The sequence below is a fragment of the Lontra canadensis genome, unplaced genomic scaffold (genome assembly GCF_010015895.1).
Source record: "Lontra canadensis isolate GAN:19392208 unplaced genomic scaffold, GSC_riverotter_1.0 scaffold13, whole genome shotgun sequence".
Classification (NCBI taxonomy): Eukaryota; Metazoa; Chordata; class Mammalia; order Carnivora; family Mustelidae; genus Lontra; species Lontra canadensis.
This window is the reverse complement of record NW_022631007.1, coordinates 15,806,941-15,827,452: the sequence shown is the minus strand read 5'-3', so window position 1 is coordinate 15,827,452 and position 20,512 is coordinate 15,806,941. Positions and strand designations below refer to the sequence as shown.

Genomic DNA, 20,512 nt, shown 5'->3' with positions numbered 1-20,512 from the left:
TTTTCTTGAGATAACGATGAGGAAGAATACAGATCAATCCAAAAAACACTGGTTCGGGGGGGGGGGGGTGTCCTTTAACACCTGCTGTGCTCTGCACTGTTCCCCTTGATACCATCAACATAAATATTACTTTTGTAATTTGCAAAACATAAGGAAGAAAAAAACCCCTAAAACCATAGCTAGCTCTTTAGTTTTCAAAAAAAGTTTAAAACTAGTTTTTAAAAAAGCCTTTGCTCAGAAATACATAATGAACTCAGAATGGGAACGTCTCAAATGTGTTTTTAAGTAGAGACCTGTTGGGGGGGTTGCGGATGAAACTCTCGAGTGTTATAGCCACTCTCTGCCTAACTGTTGTTTCCAATCTCTTGTGCATACATTAGGGTAAGTGCCTTCAGTCCATTTCTGAATGACAGAGGATACGTGTGACAGGATGAGGGGCCCTATGAAGGCAACCCTGCAGCAAGGAGCTGTTGCAGTCCCCAGAGCTGCCACTAGATGGCAGCCTGTATGGCACTAAGCAGGCCGGCAGGGAGCTGTCCCCACTTCATAAAGCATGCCTCATCCTCCCCTAAGCAAAGGGACAGATAAGGAACCCAGGGGATGTGTTTAATTTTGACATAAAACACGGCACTTTAACCTCTGAAAATAATACAGAAAGACACAGAATTGAAAAACATTCTGAATCCTGTCCTAGTCACGACATGACACTATGTGGGCGGGGGGCACCACAGGGCAGACACGTGGCAGAGCGGGACCTGGGAAAAGCTGTCACGGGCACTTGCTTCGAGCCACTGAGACCCATACCTGCGCGGGGCCAGGGCCGAGCCACAGGACCTCCGTGAACACCGGTGTCCGAGTCCAGCGCCCACACCCCTCAGGCCTTCACTTTGTCATTCCCCTGAACCAGCAATTCTAAACCTTCTAGGTGTGCATGAAAACAAGTGTGTCCCAGCATTTTACAATCAAAACTGAATGTACATAAAGACAGGTTTTTAAATCAACTAGAAATAGTCACTTTAAAAACATTTCTGTTGAATTTTAAATTATGGCCACTCTTCCTCTCAAAAAAAAGTCCTCTCAAGTGATCCAAGTAGCACATTAAGTACTTCATGAATCCCAGCCTTTCGACGTCATGTCTACACAGGCATACTGCCTGGGCTCCCTTCAACACCACGTCTGCCGAGGCCCACAGTTCCCGGCCTACCCACCTGCCTAGAGACACGACACAACACATGAGCATGGCCGGACTCCGGCAGAGGAACTCCTTCTCACAGTGTCCTCAGCTCCCACCGCACAACCTCAGAACCCAGACACAAGATGGGACCAGAGAAGCTGTGTCCACACACAGTCCCTCTCAACAACAAACTGACAATAGTGACCACTCCTCAGAAAACAGAAAACAGGGCACCTGGGTGGCTCAGTGGGTTAAGCCTCTGCCTTCAGCTCAGGTCATGATCTCAGAGTCCTGGGATCGAGCCCCTCATCGGGCTCTCTGCTCAGCGGGGAGCCTGCTTCCCTCCCTCTCTGTACCTGCCTTTCTGCCTACTTGTGATCTTTCTCTGTGTGTCAAATAAATAAATAAAATCTTAAAAAAAAAAAAAACCAGAAAACATTTTAAGGGCAATTTTACTTCAAGTAGTCAAGTAATTAAGTCTTCCATTGGTGTGGAAATTTTGTTTTTTCATTCAATAACACTGATGTTCTCCTGAATGACTTATCCTTGGACACCTGGATTCATAACACATGACCTGTGCTTCCACCTGCTGCCCCTGCCTCTCCACACAACATTAAACACGGGTCACTGCAGTCTCTTGTATTTCTGGCTAAACCAGCTGGAACTTCCAGTTGTCACTCATATTTGCTCTAAACACACACAGGAACACAGATCTGGGCTTGGCTTGGGACATCTCTGATGGATGTGTCGGCGTCCCCAGGCGAGGACCTCTGCGTGGGTGTGCTCGGGCCAGGACCACCAAACCTCCCTATCCCAGCTCTCAGAGCTTCCTGCATCTCTCCCTGGGAGTTCATATCATATGTGTGCCCGTGTGCTGCCTGTCTCCTCTAGTCTATGCATCCCTGAGGGCTGGAATAGGTCTGCCTGCTCACCATTGCAATGCCATGCCTAGAACACCTAGAGCCCAGGTGCTCAGTAAACACTGGCTGAAAGAACCGCAGCTTCCCTCAAGGGGAAGGCCCCACACCTGTTGGAGAAGAACTTACGGGTTATCTACAGAATGGGAACGACATGACTGAGGTTCTGAGGTGGGCCAGGCATCTGCTGAGAGGGCCAAGGGCCGGGGGACGTCTCTGGATGCTGAGGCACCGTTATTTTCTTCAAGTGGGCCGAGCTACCCCTTCCTCCATTCTGGTTACTTTTGCTCTTTAAGAGTGCTCCGCCCCCATGCCCGGGGCACCTGCCTTTCCTCCACACCCAGCTGTCCCTTGCCCCAGTCCTACTCCCTTCTCAGAGAGGCTCCTGTCCCCTGCCTGCCCTCACACTCCCCTGGATCCACATTCCTGATGAATCACCGGGCCATGGACCACTCCCCGGGAGCCACAGGAGCACTGGCAGGAGCCGTCAAGGCCCAGATGGGGCAGGAGGATGGCCCATCCCACACAGACTGCAAGATGCTGACCTTCGCTCGTGAAATGCGCTGACGGCTCGGCAGACGGCTGACCTTTGTAAATGAACAGTTGTCTCGGGGAAGAGAAACGATAACTTACGGAAGCAGTTACATTTACTGGGCTGTAAACACCGAGAATTAAATGAGAAAGAGCCTGAGGATCAGAAGGGCCCGCCAGCCCTGGAACCCCTTGCTTTTCCCCCTGGATGGTGCCTGGAGATGCTCCGAGGCTGGGGCTTGGAGTCTGGGCGTAGCTGGGGCCAGGCCTCTCCTGGCTGGCCGGTGATGATCCCTGGGTCCCAGGGGCCTGAGCATGTTTAACGCCGCCTCTCTGGTTACTGTCACCGACCGAACCTGTTGTATGTGGGTACATTTTTCACAGAGATTGAAAGCATAAGACACCAAACTTTGTGTCTGATCTCGACCTCTTCGGTCTACGTGACTAGATGAAGTCCTCTTGTCCTATGACTTCGTCCTGAGGCCTGAAGAGAGACCCAGAGCAAGTCAAATCATCATGGCCTTCATGACTTCGTGCTTCTGGGGAGCCGGCCCCAGGGGGCTCGTGATTCTTCGAAGGGCGGGCCACAGCCGCCTTCTGTCAAGTGCAAATACTTCTATTACTTCCCCAAACATGAGTGAGTGTGAGAGAGCATCACGCCTAAGAAGACTGAGGCTCCGTTCAATTCCCCACAGGAAACGTTTCTCCCCAGTCGCTGCAAGGCTCCCCGTGGATCTGCGTATGCGTCCTGTGCTACCCCAGGGAATGGAGGGCACCCCAAAAAGCAACTTGCCCGATTTAAAAACAGATGTTATGTGCTGTTGAATAAGATGACCTTCCTATTCCTGCTGGATGGGTCATCGGCGGAGCCATGAGCCCCCGGGCTGCATGCCGCGTCTGCCACCACACCTTCCTTCATGCTCCTCAGCGTTCAGGCTGTGGCTGCCCTGGTCTCCTTAGGACCGGGCTCCAGGGGCTCCCCTGGCCGTGAGGGTGGGTGGCTGGGTATGTGAAATGGGTAGGATGCAGGGACAGGTGCTCATGTTGACAGAGCGGGGTGTCTGCATTTCTATAAAGCACTAGGCTGTCCTGTTGTACAACAGGGTCCCGGGTCTGCATTCTGTTTCCTCACCCTCCACATATACATGGTGGCGAGGATCACTCCCCCTCATCGGATAAGGCCAGCGCAGGCCCAGGGATGAATGGCGCTGGCCTCGGCCTTGGAGTCAGGGACCACAGAGCATGGGGCAGTGTGGCCACCCCACCCGGCGATTTGGGCTTGGCTGCCAGCAATCCCTTTACCCTTCCCTAGAAGCAGCCAGTGTCTGCATTTGCATGAAACATCAATGCTCGAAAAGACTACCTGATTTCAAAAACAAGCAGATCACCAGCAGCCAACAGGTGCATCTGTGCCCACAGGAGACCGCGGCTCGGTGGCCTCTTCTCTCACCACAAGGATCACTCCCCGAATCCAGACCTCCACACATCTAACCACGGAGCCGTACCACCAAGCTGAGGGCCACAGAACACAAGCTTCTCTGTCATTGGGGAGTTGAGCAAGAGACCCGCTTTGCCTGCTTGGCCTTCCTGTAGTTGGGGTTTATCAAGGAGGGTGCCCTGGCCTTTAGTGTGGCAATCCTTAGCTGCGTGGGGCAGGCTCGCACACCACACGGCCCCAGCTCCTGCCCCCAGACACTGTGCCAGCCCACCCACTCACAGGCGTCCCCTGGGCAACTGGCCTGCATGACCTCATCATCAAAAGAAGGTACAGTTGGGGCGCCTGGGTGGCTCAGTGGGTTAAGCCGCTGCCTTCAGCTCAGGTCATGATCTCGGAGTCCTGGGATCGAGCCCCGCATCGGGCTCTCTGCTCAGCAGGGAGCCTGCTTCCTCCTCTCTCTCTGCCTGCCTCTCTGCCTGCTTGTGATCTCTCTATCAAATAAATAAATAAAATCTTTTTAAAAAAAAAAAAAGAAGGTACAGTAGCCTCGTACAAAGCATCAGATGAAGAGAAATCGTCTGAGATTGCAAAGACCCTGGGACAAATGCAGAACAAGGACATGGAAAGGCTGGGAACTAGGGGGTGAGAAACGGGAGGGCAGCTCTGTAGTCTCCCCGATCCCGAACAGTGGGAGAACTCATGGGAAAGTGGGAGCAGTGGCCTTTCCAGGTGATACTTGATTTTAAAAAGCCACCTGGGTCCACTAACAGATGACATTACAAACAAAGTTATAGGCCTATCCTTCTGACTTTTAAGTCATTAAATAAATAAATAAATAAATGAACCCACACATCCACACACCTGGCTACATCTCCCCCCAGTGTACAAAGTGTCCCTCCTCCCAGGCAGCCCCAAGCCCTGTTAACTTCTTACGCGATCCTTTAGAAATGTAGCAACGCAATTCTGCTATCATGGAATAGTAGTATTAGAAATCTGGAAGCATTTTCCCCAGTTGCGTTTCTGCTCAGACCTGGAGTAAACCCCAGAAAAGCCCTCCTACTTTAGGCTGCACTAGGGCCCTTTGGAGGCAGAGGGTTCCTTCTGCAGGGCAGCGGAGTGAAGAGCAGAAGGGCAGGGTAAGGAAGGAGGAGAGAGGGTGTGAAGCAAGAGGCACACTCACCACTGGGCTGGCCCGTGCTGAGCTGGCTCTGGACGAGGCTCGGGAGCTGGAGTTGAGGTGGCCGCCGTGCTCCGAGGGCTGCCCACACAGCCGCAGCCGGAACGCAGACAGAAACAAAGGGACAGGGTCAGCAGAGCTACTGGAGTGTGAGCAAGGAGGTCAGCCGCGCGCCAGGCAGAAAGGACAGGGGCGAGTGCGAAGAGCAGGCTCCCCTCGCAACAGCTGCAAATACATGCCCGCTAAGGACAGAAAAAAATTAGTCACAATATCAAAAGAACACAGGATTCTTGGTTAGTGAGAAGAAAGCCACGCAAAGCGTCTGTTCAGCCCGGGAGGGCAGTGATGCCTGGTGCAGGCACAGATAGCCCCGGGGCCACGTGGAAACAACAGTCAGGGTGCGCGGCTTTCCAGCGGTGGGGAAGTTTGCTTCGTCTCCCTTTCCAAGGGAAAACAAAGTTAAGATTTAGGGTTCCTCCAACATCAGGCACAGCTAGTTCAAAGCGCCGGGTGACCTGGCTGGGGTGCCTGAATGAAGGTTTTATCTGTCTCTCTCCACCTGCCTGAACATTCTCTCTTCCAGCAAAAGAAAACACCTCAACTCACAAATCTGGAAGTGACGCCCTCTTGACTTTGATTTGCATCCACCCTCCTTCTGGTCTGAGATAGATTTTCCTATGCTTTTGTTTTAATCTTCCTTTTCTCCTGAGTGAGGTGGGCGAGGAGGGGAGGTGGGATTACAATCCCACTGAGGGCCAGAGGCACCCAGGGGATTGTGGTGTGGCCTGAGGGGACTTTCCAGAGCCCTGCGGGGCCCAAGAGCAGCACCCCCAATCCAGCCCCGCCGCCCCCCAGGCTATGCACCCTGCCCGGCAGGGCTGACTGACCCCCCCCACCCCGCCCCGGGGCCCAGCAGGCATTCTCTCTACTGCAAATTACAGCAGGCACAAAACTACAGCTCGTGACTCTCAAGTATCACCTTTTAGTTTGCACATTTTTCCACCAGCACGTAATCCCCTGAGGGCAGGGTCTGTATCTAACCCCTGCTAAATCCGCAGGGACCAGACGAGGCCTGGCGTACAGTGTGGGCTCGAGAAATACTTGCTGAGTGAACAATTTCAACTTCAGACTGTAAAGAGCCAGACCTACCCTACCTACTCATTATCCTTCTCCTTCCTTTATCCAATTAAGATTGACACTGACATGCAACACATTGTCTCCCATGCACAGATAAGAGAGCGGTGCACACCCCATACAGGAGGGTCACTGCCACATCTGGCGTACACAAGAAATTTACCAGGATGACTACTCTCACCTTTTGCTCTATTACGCAACATAAAAGGAAATACCTAAGGTCAGTACTTTAAGGCAGAATCTTGCCTTCGGGTTCACACACGAGAGCAAGGAAAACTGTCCTGCAGAAAACCTTACTGTGTCCTCTGTCATTCGCGATCTGGTTTACTATGCAGAGATGGGACAGGCTGCCATTAACAGGGCTGACCGCTGGCCCGGGTGATCCTAACTCCCCAGTCAAAAACCACTCCCCGATCAACTGACCTGATCATGCAGGAAAGAGTAAGTTCGGGGTCTCTATCACCCTGGTCCACGTGCCCCCTTTGAACAGCTTGTGTCTCGGAGCCTGCGTGACTGGTATGGGGCTACTGTAAGCTACAAAGATCCTTGTGGTTCCTGGGTGTCTTTAGTCGTTAAGCATCTGCCTTCAGCATAGGTCCTGATCCCACGGTCCTGGGATCAAGTCCCACATCAGACTCCCTGCTCAGCGGGGAGCCTGCTTCTCCCTCTCCCATTCTGCCTGCTTGTGTTCTCTCTCTCTGTCTCTGTCAAATAAATAAAATCTTAAAAAAAAAAAATTCTAAAGATCCTGCCCAGGCTCTATCTCTTACTGGCCATGGGACCTTGGAAAGTTACTCAGCCTGTTACCTGGGATGTGGAATTGTAAGGACATTGGCCACACAGAGGAGCCGAGGGTGACATAGAGAAGGCGGGGGTCTTCCCTGCTTTACCCTCTCTGCCGTAAGCAACTTTCACGCTCCTGGATCTGATGGCACTGGTGCTGACAACTGCTCCCAGCCGTGTCACACACAGCTTAATAATGGTAAGGAAGATATAAAATAGAACGGTTTCCAAGCAAAACAGTGTTACTTACAAGAAAGCTAGTCATCTAATCTCTAATCGTTAAACTGTACTTAAGTCATTTAGTTGTGAACACATACTGTCATTGCGGCTACCTTCTGGGGGAGGCTAACAGAAGCTGGACGCTCTGGAGATGGGGAAGAATCTTCCAGAGTGGGATCTGGGGTCAGCCTGGACTCAGGTCGAAGCAGAGGGTCCTCCTCTCCAGCTCTGTCCTGGGCTGAAGGACAGGACGGGACACCCATGCTGCACCCTCCTCACCACAGGGATGCCGATCAGCCAGCAGTCACAGCCAAGGCTGGACCAGAGCCTGAGGAAGCTCTCTCCACAGCCACATTCCCGGATATAGGAAACTGGCATCCACTGGGAAGGCAATGTTGGGGCTTGGGGAGATGCCGAGGATGGGGCTCAGCGAACACCCCTCCCAACCAGCCTGCCAATATGCTGCCGAAGGTCTCTTCTGAGGGATTTTAGCCCAGGTTCTACTTGTCCAATTTAATTCAGCAAATGCATACTGAGCTCTTTCTGCATGGGAGGGCAGTGCTAAGTGCAGAAAAACGTATTTTTACTCTCTTTGACTTCTTCTGCCTGGCTTGATGCCAGAGACATGCGGCCACACTTTAGACATTTGTGCTGTTGGGACAAGGAGACGTTTGACTTTCTTAACTTCCCGAACATCACCACTCCCAGGTGGTTCCTACAGGAGGCAGGAGGCACAGAATTAAGAGTGCTCAGTGATGCTGGATAAGAATCGGGGGCTCTCAAAGTCCACCTGCAGGGTCGAAGGGGAACTGAAGGGGAACGTACACCCCACCTGCTCGGGGGCTTGACTTTGGTCATCGAAAAAGTACCCGGTGCTTGGGGAAAGTTTCATTCTCTTGAAAAATTACCATGTGTGTTTTTATAAATATTAATGGACGTAGCATTAGTTTCTGTTGACGTCTAATTAGACATGTATTAATTTTATATTGCATACCATTTGAAATGTGCCAGAGCCCACTATAGTAAATCTTTTTCTCAGTTCTTAAACATTTGTGTAGGCCATTAAGCTCACAAATCATGCCTACTGGAGAAAATAGCTCTGGCCGACATGTGACGGATAAAATGCAGCTAAAGGATTTTCTTTTATCAGGAAAAAAAAAAAAAAGATTACATTCTAAAGAAAACTTTAGGTGTGACAGCTTCGTAAGAATTCCTGAATATTTATGAACTACAATAAGCCAGAAATTGGATTATTTAACCAATTAAGTAGCCAGTTAGTATCAAAAGCAACTTTGTAAAGGCACTTTCAAGTAGTTCTTTGTAAACCGTGATGTTTCCTGTGGGGACCCGGGGGTGCGTCTGCATAGGAACTACGAGGAGCCCTGCCGAGGAGCAGCCCCTGCTGAGGAGCAGCCCCTGCTGTGGTGCAACACTTGTGGAGGACCAGCCCCTGCAGAAGACCAGCCCCTGCTGAGGAGCAGCCCCTGCTGAGGAGCAACTCCTGTGGAGGAGCATCCCCTGCTGAGAAGCAGCCCTGGCAGAGGAACAGTCCCTGCCGTGGATCAGCCCCTGTGGAGAAGCAGCCCCTGCCGAGGAGCAATCCCTGCAGGGGAGCAACCCCTGAGGAAGAACGGCCCCTGAGAAGCAGCAGCTCCTGCAGAGGAGCAGCCCGAGGAGGAGACCTTTGGAGGAGCAACCCCTAGGAGGAGCAGGCCCTGCAGAGGATCAGATCCTGAGAAGGAACAACCCCTGAGGAGGAGCCCCTGTGAGGAGCAGCCCCTGAGGGAGAGCAGCCAGAGGAGGAGCCCCTGTGGAAGAGCCCCTGTGTGCAGAAGCATCCACACTGGGTTGATGTTCAGTTTCGCCTGCCCCTCAGGATGGGACCAAATGAGCCTCCTTTCTTCCATGGAATGACTCTATTTTTCTATTTTTGCTTCCCTCTTTCATTCACTCCTTTCTTCACTCAACAAGTATTTCTTGAACAACTGACTACCACACCTTTATTGTGAGCGCTGAGTCTTGTCATTTCAAATCCTGGGAGGAGGTGGAAAGACAGCAAAGTAAAAGGGAATTATGTACAGGTCCTGAGTCTTTAAATTTGTTCCTCTTCCTCGATTATCCAGAGGTGACAATAATTTGTGGCCTGTGGAACTCCCCTCTCCTTCCTGTTGTTAATTCAAGAGCACCTTATCCCATGTTAGTACTGTTAGCGTGTTGCAGGAAAGAGCCCAGGAACCTCAACTAAGGTCCATCTTCTCCCTTGAACTCAAGGTAAATTGATGTGTGAGGACATTAACCTGCCAGCCAAAGCCTTCACGATTCACAGACCCGTGACCCTTATGACAACAGAAAATTGAGATGAGACAGTTTTCCCTCCCTAGAACCCCCATTAGTTCTCTCCAGTGGCTGGACTAGTGTCCAGTGAGCCACTTGGGACCATGCAGCACACCGGAGGAAATTCAGGAACCACAGAAAATGCCTTACAGCGTAGGAACCACAGGCACTGCCCCGCCGAGTCCCGCCGAGGAGACTGCTCTCATCGAACACGGACGCCTGTGACAGAAAACAGACGGGCTGGTCAGGGGCCCTTCCCCCTCCTCAGGACCCACAAGCCAGGAAAAGGTAAGGGGAAGAAGATTGACCCTTGAGGAGAACAGTCCCAAACAAATCACGGTGGGAGACATGCAGGGAAGGCTTTCAACCACCTTCACAGGCAAAGAGCTGAGCAGAACAGGGTCGGGCAACATCTAAGAGAGAAACGAGGTTTCTGTCAACCGGCGTGCGGTGTGCTCTCCGGCAGGTCCTTGAAACATATTACTCTGAAAATCATCCCTTGCTAGGCAAGAACTTGGTAAACCAGACTCAAAGGGACCAGATAATTAAAATATACTGAATTTTGTCATGGCGTCCTCATACTTGATATTTAGAAGATGACATTAATAAAAAGTGACTCTGGAACAAAACACCATGTTCATCATAGGCCAGTATCTCACAATTTTTAAAAAAGTGCTGATTATAAAACAATATTTGATTAACTTGAAAATCCTATATAACAAAGCCCTGAGGGTAAACGGGAGTTTACAATACCGTGAATGGCCATCTCAAACTTCACCCAGCTTAAAGGGACCTCAGCTCTCCCTATGTCCCTTTAGAACACAGCTGGTCTGTTCAGCCAGTTACCTACTATTTCTTACGTGTGAAATCAGATAGAAATTCAGAAACCTTTTAGCAGTACAGCATAACCACTTTGTTTAGTGTAAGCTTCCTGCAAGGCATGAGTACCTTGTATTTAAAACTGGAAATTTCCGAAGTGATACAGCACGTTACATTAACATCTGTTAAAGTTACCAAAGCAATAAAAAGCCATCTTTCTTTCTGCCAGCAGATTAAGTAAAAGATGTCGCTGCTCCATTCCTAGCTAACAGTCCTATGGGAGCACATGTCTTCTTGGAGCCTGAAGTGGTATGACAGCTATTGTCAGCTGCAGGGAAAGAGAAAACCCAGATCTGTCCAAAGAGCCTGATGGACACCATGGCATGGGTGAGCGCCACGTAAAGGGGTAATTCGCGAGCAGCTGGGCTGTGGAGTCGTACATCCGTGCTCCCAGAGCAGGTGTGTGATGGAGCAGAGTGCGCATGTGCAGCAAGGCCAGGGGCGGGGCGGGGGCAGGTCAGGGGACACTGGTGGGGGCTGGGGGGGTGGTGCAGAATTAGGGGGGCAGATCAGGGACTGTGACGGGGTGATGGGGGATGAGGGCAGGGGGAATGGGGGATTGGGAGGGGGTGAGCAATGGGGGGATGAGGGTGGTGGCAGGTCAGGGGACGGGGTGTGGGAGAAGATGGAGGGATGGGGCAGGGCAGGTCAGGGGATGGGGATAGGGGCAGAGGGATAGGGATGAAGGCAAAGGGATGGGAGCTGGGGGATGGGCCAAGAGCAGGTCAGGGAGCTGTGGTGGGGGTGACAGGAACAGGGGGATGGGGTATGAAGGGGAATGGGGGATGGGAGGGATGGGAGGATGGGGAATGGGTAGGTGCATGTCAGCAGACAGGGGTGGGGGAGGGTCGGGGGGAAGGGGGGCAGCTAGCACACGCACCCGGTAACTCCCAGCAGGCCGGGCAGCACTGCACAGATAGGAGGGCTGGAGGACGAGAGCAAATGGCAGGTTTTAAAAGCCTTGAGAAAACAGTGATGAATAATAGCGACAAGAAAATCACGATGCTTTCAGTGATCATGACAGCCAAATTATCGCACAACAGTTAGAAGGAAAAAGAAGTCGACGTAGGGCTTGTGTTCTCAGTAAATCGACAGATGCAAATCCAACTTTAAAACAGTCATGGTTCCCAGGATCTCTGAAATGGGACTATTTTCTAGTCACTTCTTTTCAGGCATTCCTGGAGGAAAGGGTCAGGGAGTGAGACAATGGTGACAGGGTGCAAACACCACAGGCAGCCAACAAACCCACAACTCAAAATCCTGGGTTAGTAACGCACTCAGGGGTGTTAATACGGAAATATCCACACAGAAGGAGCGCAATTTTATTTCCATCAAATGATCCCAGTCACGGTCATGAGGATCCAAAAGGAGCCGTCAGACTGTGCCAGCTGGCCAGGGCTGGCAGCTCCCTGGATCAGGGGATCCACACACAGGTGGAGTCATGCCTGGGCGGGCAGGAGCCGGAGCGAAGGGCAGCTCCTGGGGCAGCCGGGTCCCAGGTCCAGAGTAGGATCATGACTCATTTTCAGGCAGAGGGCATGGAAGCCCGCAGCCAGGGGCCCCCCAAGCCGGTCAGGGAACGTGCATGACCAGGGGCAAATCACTCAGCAACGCAGGGTGACGACAGTTCAACCTCCACCATGTGATCTGTCCCGGACTCTGACACAGAGATCCTTGTGCACAAACGGGACTCCTATAGGCACACCAGGCTTGTAAAAACAGGAAATGGAGGGGAAACTGAGCCAAAGAACTACACCATTCTCCCACTTCTCAAAGATGGGGGAGTCAGATTAAGCACAAAAGGCTTCCAAATTGCTTCCTGGACACATTTACAAGAGAAAAATATTTTTAAAGAAACAAATGAAACCCCAAATGGGGAACAATTGCTGGAAAAGGAGGAGAGACCCAAGAGACCAATTCTTTGAACCTGAACTTTTGGAAATATACGTTTAACAGAGCCTCCTTTTTCCTCAATTCCCTTTTTTCTATATAAGGTCCTAGATTATTCTGATAATGTTTTAAAACACTGAGAAAGATCTTAGCAAGTTAGTCTAGCCAAATAAAACGTCTGCTGAACTCTGGGGTCGACTTCAGATAGAAGAGGTTGAAGTGTCCTCGTATATATGACGGGAAAGCGAAGGGATCTGCGCAGAAGGGAAGAGGGAGGAAGGGGGTGATGAGGAGAACAGACCCGGTTTCCACTCTGGGTAGACAGGGATTTGGGAGCCAGGCCAGCACTGGGAAGCCCGAGGTCGGAGCAGGAGAATCCCTGTAATCAGAGAAAACGGGCAGGAGGGGGAGAAGGGCTCACAGCTTCATTTCACCACAAAGGTCCAATGGTATCATAAATTCACACAGAACCGCTTTTTTACAACAAAATCAGCAGAGGGCATGCACTTAATTGGAGGAGGGAGAAAGCAGGACGGTCAGAAGGTAATACAGTCTAGTTAATCGACAAAACTGTGCCGTGGGACCAAATCAGGCGTTCTGAGTTGACATATAGGCAAAATTAGATTTCACTGATTTTAACTGATAGCGAGACCATTGGGGTTTTCAAGGTCTTTGTAACTGGAGCTCTAAGTTTTAAAGTTTGATGAGAAAAATGCAAAATTAGGACTCGGCAGAGACATCCACCTTTACTTTATGTAATAAAATACTTCACTGGACATGATCTCTGGTGTAGGTTCCTTAGTTACTGATGTAATGTGTGTGTGTGTTCAGGATTCACAGAGGACGGGACAGATTCAGTGATATAATTCTGAGAACAACAGTTTCTCAACACTTCTGGGGAATACTACTGTATCCATTGTTTCCCTAAATAAAATGCTCTATCCAAATTAAAGTTTCCTTGAAGAGGAAGCCAGCAACTTCAGACTGCCCAGCAACATTCTACCACATGTACAAGTGTGGGACAGTCCTTGAAGATGAAGTCATTCCGTTCCAGGAACCTGATGGCCTCTGAGATAGCCTGCCATCCCTTCAAGGCCCCTAACTTGTGCCTGTCATTCCTCTGTCCAGCATAAGCTATACCCATGTGACCTGAGGGGCCGGCAGGTGGAACTCTGGAGGGTGGGAGGCAGAACAGGGAGAAGCTTTCTAATGTTCCCCACAAATAATGAAACTTGTGCAGTGGTTGGGAGAAGCCCTTTTGTCAGCCCCTCTGGGGGGCATGGAAAGTACCATGACCCAGGTGGGGAAGAAAAGTGCCACTGCTATGGCTGCCACGACCAGGGTATGGGTCTGACAAATCCAAAAAGATGGGAGAAATATTTAGAAGCCTCTTCAGTACTCCACACGACATTAACACCTTTCTGCTTTTATATTTAAATAAAATCATACCAGCCCATGTGTTGTGCAGGAACATATAGGATACCTACAGAGCATGATAATCACCAGAAGATTCTGCCAGTGGGTGAGCAAGGTAAGACCTTAGGAAGAACAAGGGTGGGGACACGGGGCTTCTGGAAAGTTCTGATATTTAATGTTTGGAATGGACCCGCTCTAATTTTGACTTCAATGCTCCGAATGTGGGTTATTTCTCTTAAATGAATTTAAGAGACTCGGACACATGCTGAACTTCAGTGAGTAATTCACATCTGCATATTAGATACCTCTCACCATCTTCCACTTTAGAGCAAGTATCTGAGTTCGGAAAGTGAGGAGGAAGTAAAGTTTTCTGAAGGACAAAGCACTCTTTGCAATAACGAAATCTTCCACCAAAATATGTGCAACACACGTAAAATTTAAGATGGTGCAACCCACCAACACGTTCGTGCTGACAGCTGATCTTATATTCAGTCAAAATTCACCAACTGGGGGAAGACAGAGGAGGAGGGAGCCCCAGGAGTTAGACTTCTCTGGCTTTACCTGCTTAGTTTTATTTATCTTTTTCCTACGTGTTCTTCACGGTTCAGTTCACGTCCTTTGTTAGGACACTTGTTCTCCCTATCATCCTATTACTGCTGCGCTTGTCTACCTGCCAGGTGGGTCTGTCTATTAGAGAAGTAAATGCTTCCAGAGTCCCTACTGGTCTCACCCGTTTATCTTTGTGATCTTCCGGACTGAACCAGTTTCCTCTGTTTGCTAAGTGAGTAGGAAACTGATCTAAACAAACAAGCTTTACTGATGATAATGGGCTCTTAAATAATTTAGAAATATTTGTGTCTGTCCCAATTGATGCGTGTCCTTGAAGTAGTGTAGACACCCGGATTTGGATTTGATTTCCTTCCCTAGTCCATCCCTGAGAAACTGCCACAAAGTTTGCATCTACCCTACAAAGTAACCTTTTTCAGGAACCCTCAAGGAAAGAATGACAAGGTTTTCTTATTTTTTCCCCCTCTTTGCATAACTTCTGATTACAAAGTATCCACATGAATCCTTTCTTTGTGTCCAGCTGAATGCAAATGTGAGTCAAGTTCAGGATAGGGGGGTGGGGGAGATAAGCCTGAATTAAATGTATCATGTTAGTTACTGCCCAGCAAAAGACTTTTAACATCCGTCCAAATGAAAATTCATAAAATAGGCATTAAAAATGAAAAGAGAGCTGAGTTCACACGCAGAGATGGCATGCTCCAAAACCTGTAGTTTCTGAAGAGAGGGTGGGGAAGATTTAAATGAGAACCAACCAGCGTGTCCTCTCTGGGGGAAGACATAGTGGAGAATCTGCCCTCACCGCTGTAGCTGGAATTCTGAGAACCAAAGAAGACATGGTAAGTGGGGAGTGCTTCCCGACTGTCCCAGAGCACACCCTGTGCCCGGTCCAAAGGCAAATACAAAAGAACACAACCAAACCAGTATCAGCTCTCCAGGAATACCAGTATAAGCTCTCTAGAATACCAGTGCAGCGTAAGAACCAAGACAATCTGCTACTGCAGAAATGCTGGACCAACTAGAGTTTCTAGGCTATGGTTTACATTTCAGGGTCTGGGTGTTGGCGATGTCCTGTGGTGTAACTCTTACTGGTTCTCTCAGTTTTCCCCTCTAGTATTATTTGTAATTACTTACAACTGTTGGTGTAAAAACATAAATAAGAAGACGCCACCTTTAAACCGGGAGGATTTTTTTTAGGCTGGAATGAAAAAAGTTTAGATGAGATGGTGTATGCCACCTGTGATAGGCCAAGAGGCTAAAAACCTCATCAGCCAGTTTCAGAAAGCCAAGATGGGACTGGGTTACCTCTCTGAAGCCTGAAAATATAATTCAAGTGCATATATGATATCTCTTAATATAATTAAGATAAAAGAAATACTGTATACACAAGTACTAAAATTTACTATAAGAAAAAAGCAAATACAGGAATAGGAAGATTTTAGTTAATTTCATATATAGCACATTTGCAAGTCATGAAACTTAATTGTAGATGTTCGCAGTTTCACTTCGTGAAGTTCCCCGTGACCTCCCTGCTAAATCTGAAGCCCTCCCCACTTCTCTCTGACTCTCCTGCCTGTGGTTCCTTTCTCCCACCACAGAGCACTACCCTGGTCTTCCTCTGCCTCCTGAGCGTACGCTATGGGCACCCGATGGCCAGTATTCGGGGACATGTGGGCTCTCATACACGTTTTTAAAATAACAAATAAGAAGCGCCTGGGTGGCTCCGTCGGTTAAGCGTCTGCCTTCAGCTCAGGTCCCTTTTCCCTCTCTCTCTGCCTGATGTCCCTCCTGCCTGTGCTCTCTGTCAAATAAATAAATAAAACCTTAAAAAAATAATAAAATGACAAATGAGGGATGGGCAGAGAGGGTGAGAATGCTGAACGTAAGTATACTTGAAAGCTGAATATACTTAATACAGACGTTATGCACATACACGTAGGGTAACAAAATAATTAATGAAAGAGTGAATATCCAATTCAACATAGTTTTAAACTTAAGGGATTCTTTTTAATAGCGATCTCTTATAGCAACACTTAGAATGTTAGAGGGCTAACATTCTAAGAATGTTCACTGGTTAAAAAAATCAGTTTTCACTCTTTCATGGGCTAGGGCTAGGGCAGGGGGAGACACCCACTATAGCACAGAAAAAAAAAAAAAAACCAAAGAAGCTAAATTTAGCAGTGTATATTCTTTAAGTTTTGCAGCAACCTGTTTGCATTTTGTCTCATGCAAATTTACTATACTAACCCTGCCAGATCTTCTATTCAGGGTCTGTGATCCATATACGTCTCCGTCATAACCATTTGTCTGTTTCAGTGAATAAAAGAAGAAACTGACGTCAGTATACAAATGAAGACACAGGCACAAATCAGCACGCAAGAATTAGCTGGGTGTAAACTGAGCTTTCTTAGTGAAGCAGCTCAGGACGACACAAATTTCAGTGCGCTCCTAGATGCATGCCTTCATGCTTCTGATCTGCTCGATGACGACTCGGGAGAAATGGGACAGCTGGGCTTAGCCCATCAGCCCAGCCAGTGTTACTTGTAACTATGGGTCACTCTAGGACTTCTGTGGGGTGCGGCACATGGGAACGGGTGCAGCTGGTTTTGTCGGCAGTCTTCCTGTTTCCAGGTTTAGGACGATGCCACGACGTCCTAGCTTGGCAGCAGCCCGAGCACCAGCCAAGTGGGCTCACGACCCGGCCTGCGTCAATCAGGTTTCTGTTCTTGGTGGACAGGTAAGTCCTTGAAAATTAGGGCCCATTATGAAGTTGTATCCAGAAGGTTCGGAAATAGCTTCTGTTCAATCTATAATGCAGTGCAAAGGTTCATCATGGAAAAGATGTTTATTGGGGGCATGTGTCCTCTACGGGAACTCCTTGTTCATCCCATCTTCCTACTTTAACTTCTCAAAATGACATCTGAGGATGCATTTCATGAGTTCTTCATATGTCCTCCAGAAGAGAGAATGATTAACTGTGTGCCCAACTCCCTTCTCTTCCTACCTCTGAACCCATGTGCCCCCAGCCAAAGCCCGGCCATTCTAGAATGGGTCTCATTCATCTAGAAGGATGTTTCTGCTGATGGAAGACAAGAGCTGTTGAGTGTCAGAGACACAGCCAGCTCTTGAGAGAGAAAACGGAAAGCAAGCCACACAACTGGTACAACTGGAAGGAGATGCAGGGGGTAAGGGACGGGAGTCCAAATTCCAAAGCAGTGCTCTATCATGAGACCTGATGCAACACGTTTGCTCCAGCTGCAGGCGCCTCCATCCACCTCCTCAGCTGTGGAAATGTGTGTAGAAAGACATCTGACTAAAATGAGTATCCCAGGGGCCTGGAGCAGTGCCCTCCCAAACTGTGTGCTGACAGGACTGCTGACAGAGCAACTGTGGAAGGTCCCTGGCACCCACGGGGAACAGGAGCATGTCCTTGTTCACAGGGTGGGGCAATGGGAGACTGGTTACCATGTATGTAGCCGCTACGGCATTCATGAAGAATAGAGAAATGAATTTCCAGACAGATGATAGATCCAGATTCATGAAATCTTGACTATCAAACAACATATTTAGTTATAACTCAAAAACAAGTCATTTTGAAGTTTCTAAGTGAAACAGAAGAGTATGTATTAATCCCTCAACTTTACATTTGAAAACTCTCTGAGTCACGTTAAAACATCTCTGAGATAAATCTGATAGTAAAAAAACCTTCAGAGATAGGCAGGGCTGTTACTTGATCTACTTTCCTTTCCTCTCACAACTGACAAGACTATCTGAGATGGAAATGTGTGTCAAGGACTTGTAGATTTCAGACCACAGTCTTATTTTTTCAGTAGCTGTTTAGAAACACATTCCTGGAAAAAAATTAATATAATAATAAAGGCTAACATCCATCAATTTTAGATGACTTTGACTTTACTAATTAGTGAGGAAGTAAAACATATTACATATATAAACCCTTTGGTTTCCACTGTTGTTGTATGTACTACATACATGTACTACATACATACTACATACATGCTGCTCTGGACAAAGTCTTCCTTTCGGTCATCTCCCTTCCCATGTTGCCTGCAGCACAGCGCAGAGCATGGCGAAGGATGGGAGAGCAAGTGCACCCCTCATCTGTCCCATTTCTCTTCTATCCTTCGGTGGCCATGCAGGAAAAACTCCCCCTTCACGGTCTTTGCGGACATCCAGCTTTCTGTTGTAATGGAATTCTGTCATAGGGAATATATTCCTAGCATGAATTCTCAAACCTGTAGGATCTCATTGCCATCCTGCTAGGACTACGACTTCTTGAAGAACACCACCAACGCTCTCCTCTTGGATAGTTTTTATGTGTTGGGTTGGGATGGGTGGAGCTATTTTTCTATGCAGCGTAACAGGATAAGTAGAGTTGAAAATTAACACATTAGAATAAAAAGCCCATAAACAGCATATTAGCTTTATCCAACATCAGGTCTCGGAGGGTCCATCTTCTTCACTGTAGAGACTGCTTTCTCGACACCCCTTACTGTGCAGACCATGAGCATCGCCGTGGCCTTGTGTGCCCCTGACCTGGGCAGTCAGAACAGCTAAAGCTGGGGCGGGGGATGTGCGCTTTCCTAAGCTTCCTGGGTGAATTTTACACACAGTAACACCGCGCAGTGCTGCTCTCAGAGAGAACGAAATACCGAAAAGAGTCACAAATCCGCATTCTCTGAGAGTATAAGGCAGATGCAAGAATGAACGCCTTATTGAAGCCAGTGAAACCAGGGTACCTGTGATTAGTCAGAGTGCTACCCACCACCGTGCCGTTGCTATCAAAACATCAGCACACTTCACGATGACCATGCAAGCAAATGTCACCCGCCATCTTGTTTGATTAATGATGTTAGATCATTTTTATGCTGTCAAAAGATCACACCCAAGGGCAGGAGAGACGGGAAGCAAGATAAGAAAGGCCAGATTAGAACTCTACAGTGAGATGTTTGATGCACTCAACTTAGTTAGAAAACAGAATGAAAGCAGAAAAGAAAAGCAAAATCCAGAACGTATTTCTGACTATTGCTAACACATGTACTCATTCATTCCACCAGGGACTGGCCCTTAAGTACAGCTGCCTGTGAGTTTAAAGTAAGAAGGCTAAAAATCTGGAAGTACGCTGCACAGACATTGACTTAGACTGAGAACGGGAGAGCTGCTAGAATGACAGGGTCACTGTCAAGTGCTGTGGTAGATTCTGCAATGAGCACTTCCTGAATCCGGTTACGTGCCTCCGTCCTTCACGTTCTCCACCGAGGTCTATTGCTTGCCAGTGGCTGAGGCCAAGCCCAAGCTGGAATGCCCGGCTCCTCCCTGGCAACGGGCTCCTGTCTGTAAAGCAGTGAACGGCAGCCCGTCCGGGAGGATGGGGATGGAGGTGGGGGCGAATGTGCCCCGTGCAGAAATATGGCACTATTCATTACCATCTTCAAGGTAAAAAAGTACATTTTAAAACCAGAAAGTTGCTAAATAATTTTGGGAGGCGGTGGAATGAATGAAGCACAAAACGCTTTCAGAAAAAGTCCTAAGAAATGAAGTAGTGCTAGAATCTGCTAGAATCACTTTTTTGCTCATTTCTGGCGAGATCTAATTTCTCTCCTTTTTGGAGTCACTGAAAGGTACAAGTTTTCAGATACACAGGTTTTTCTGCACAAAAGGTGCAGACAGACAGATGTAAGAAGGGAAATTTCAAATTGAAATCTAAAGGTCTTGTTTTTGGTACTGGAACCAAGGTCCTTCTAAAACAGCACATTTTGGCAAAAGAGCCAGATCGCACATTTAATACAAATGGATGTAGATTTAAAAATAATGTATTTTTCATAGAGAAAATGACCTTAAATTTAATCTCAGAAAGGAAATGGAGAAGTTTTGGGAATTCTCAATTTGATCTGTGTTCCTTGAAAGCAAAACACTCTAGTCCTGCCTTGGTATCCACAGCTGTTAGCACAGCATGTGGCAAATAGCTGGTGCTCAAAGACCGTGCAGCAAGTGAGTGTGTTCAAGCGCGGAGCCGGACCCTGAGGATCAGAGACACA

General features: G+C 48.5%; 1 protein-coding gene across 26 annotated transcripts in view; it reads right to left on the bottom strand.

Moving 5' to 3' along the window:
• The window catches only part of LRRFIP1 (LRR binding FLII interacting protein 1), a 139,379-nt gene that overhangs the window by 28,853 nt on the left and 90,014 nt on the right, over positions 1-20,512 (bottom strand). For 9 of the 26 annotated variants that reach the window (XM_032857604.1, XM_032857606.1, XM_032857608.1 and 6 more), the window contains 6 exons: positions 16,704-16,763; positions 15,212-15,274; positions 12,778-12,855; positions 11,467-11,511; positions 9,858-9,926; positions 5,241-5,318 (listed from right to left, as the gene is read on the bottom strand). The exons of 5 other annotated variants lie outside the window; for them this stretch is intronic. In XM_032857604.1, coding sequence (XP_032713495.1) covers positions 5,241-5,318; positions 9,858-9,926; positions 11,467-11,511; positions 12,778-12,855; positions 15,212-15,274; positions 16,704-16,763 — 393 coding nt within the window. The remainder of the gene's footprint in view (positions 1-5,240; positions 5,319-9,857; positions 9,927-11,466; positions 11,512-12,777; positions 12,856-15,211; positions 15,275-16,703; positions 16,764-20,512) is intronic. 12 more of the 26 variants (XM_032857605.1, XM_032857610.1, XM_032857586.1 and 9 more) reach the window with 5 other exon arrangements.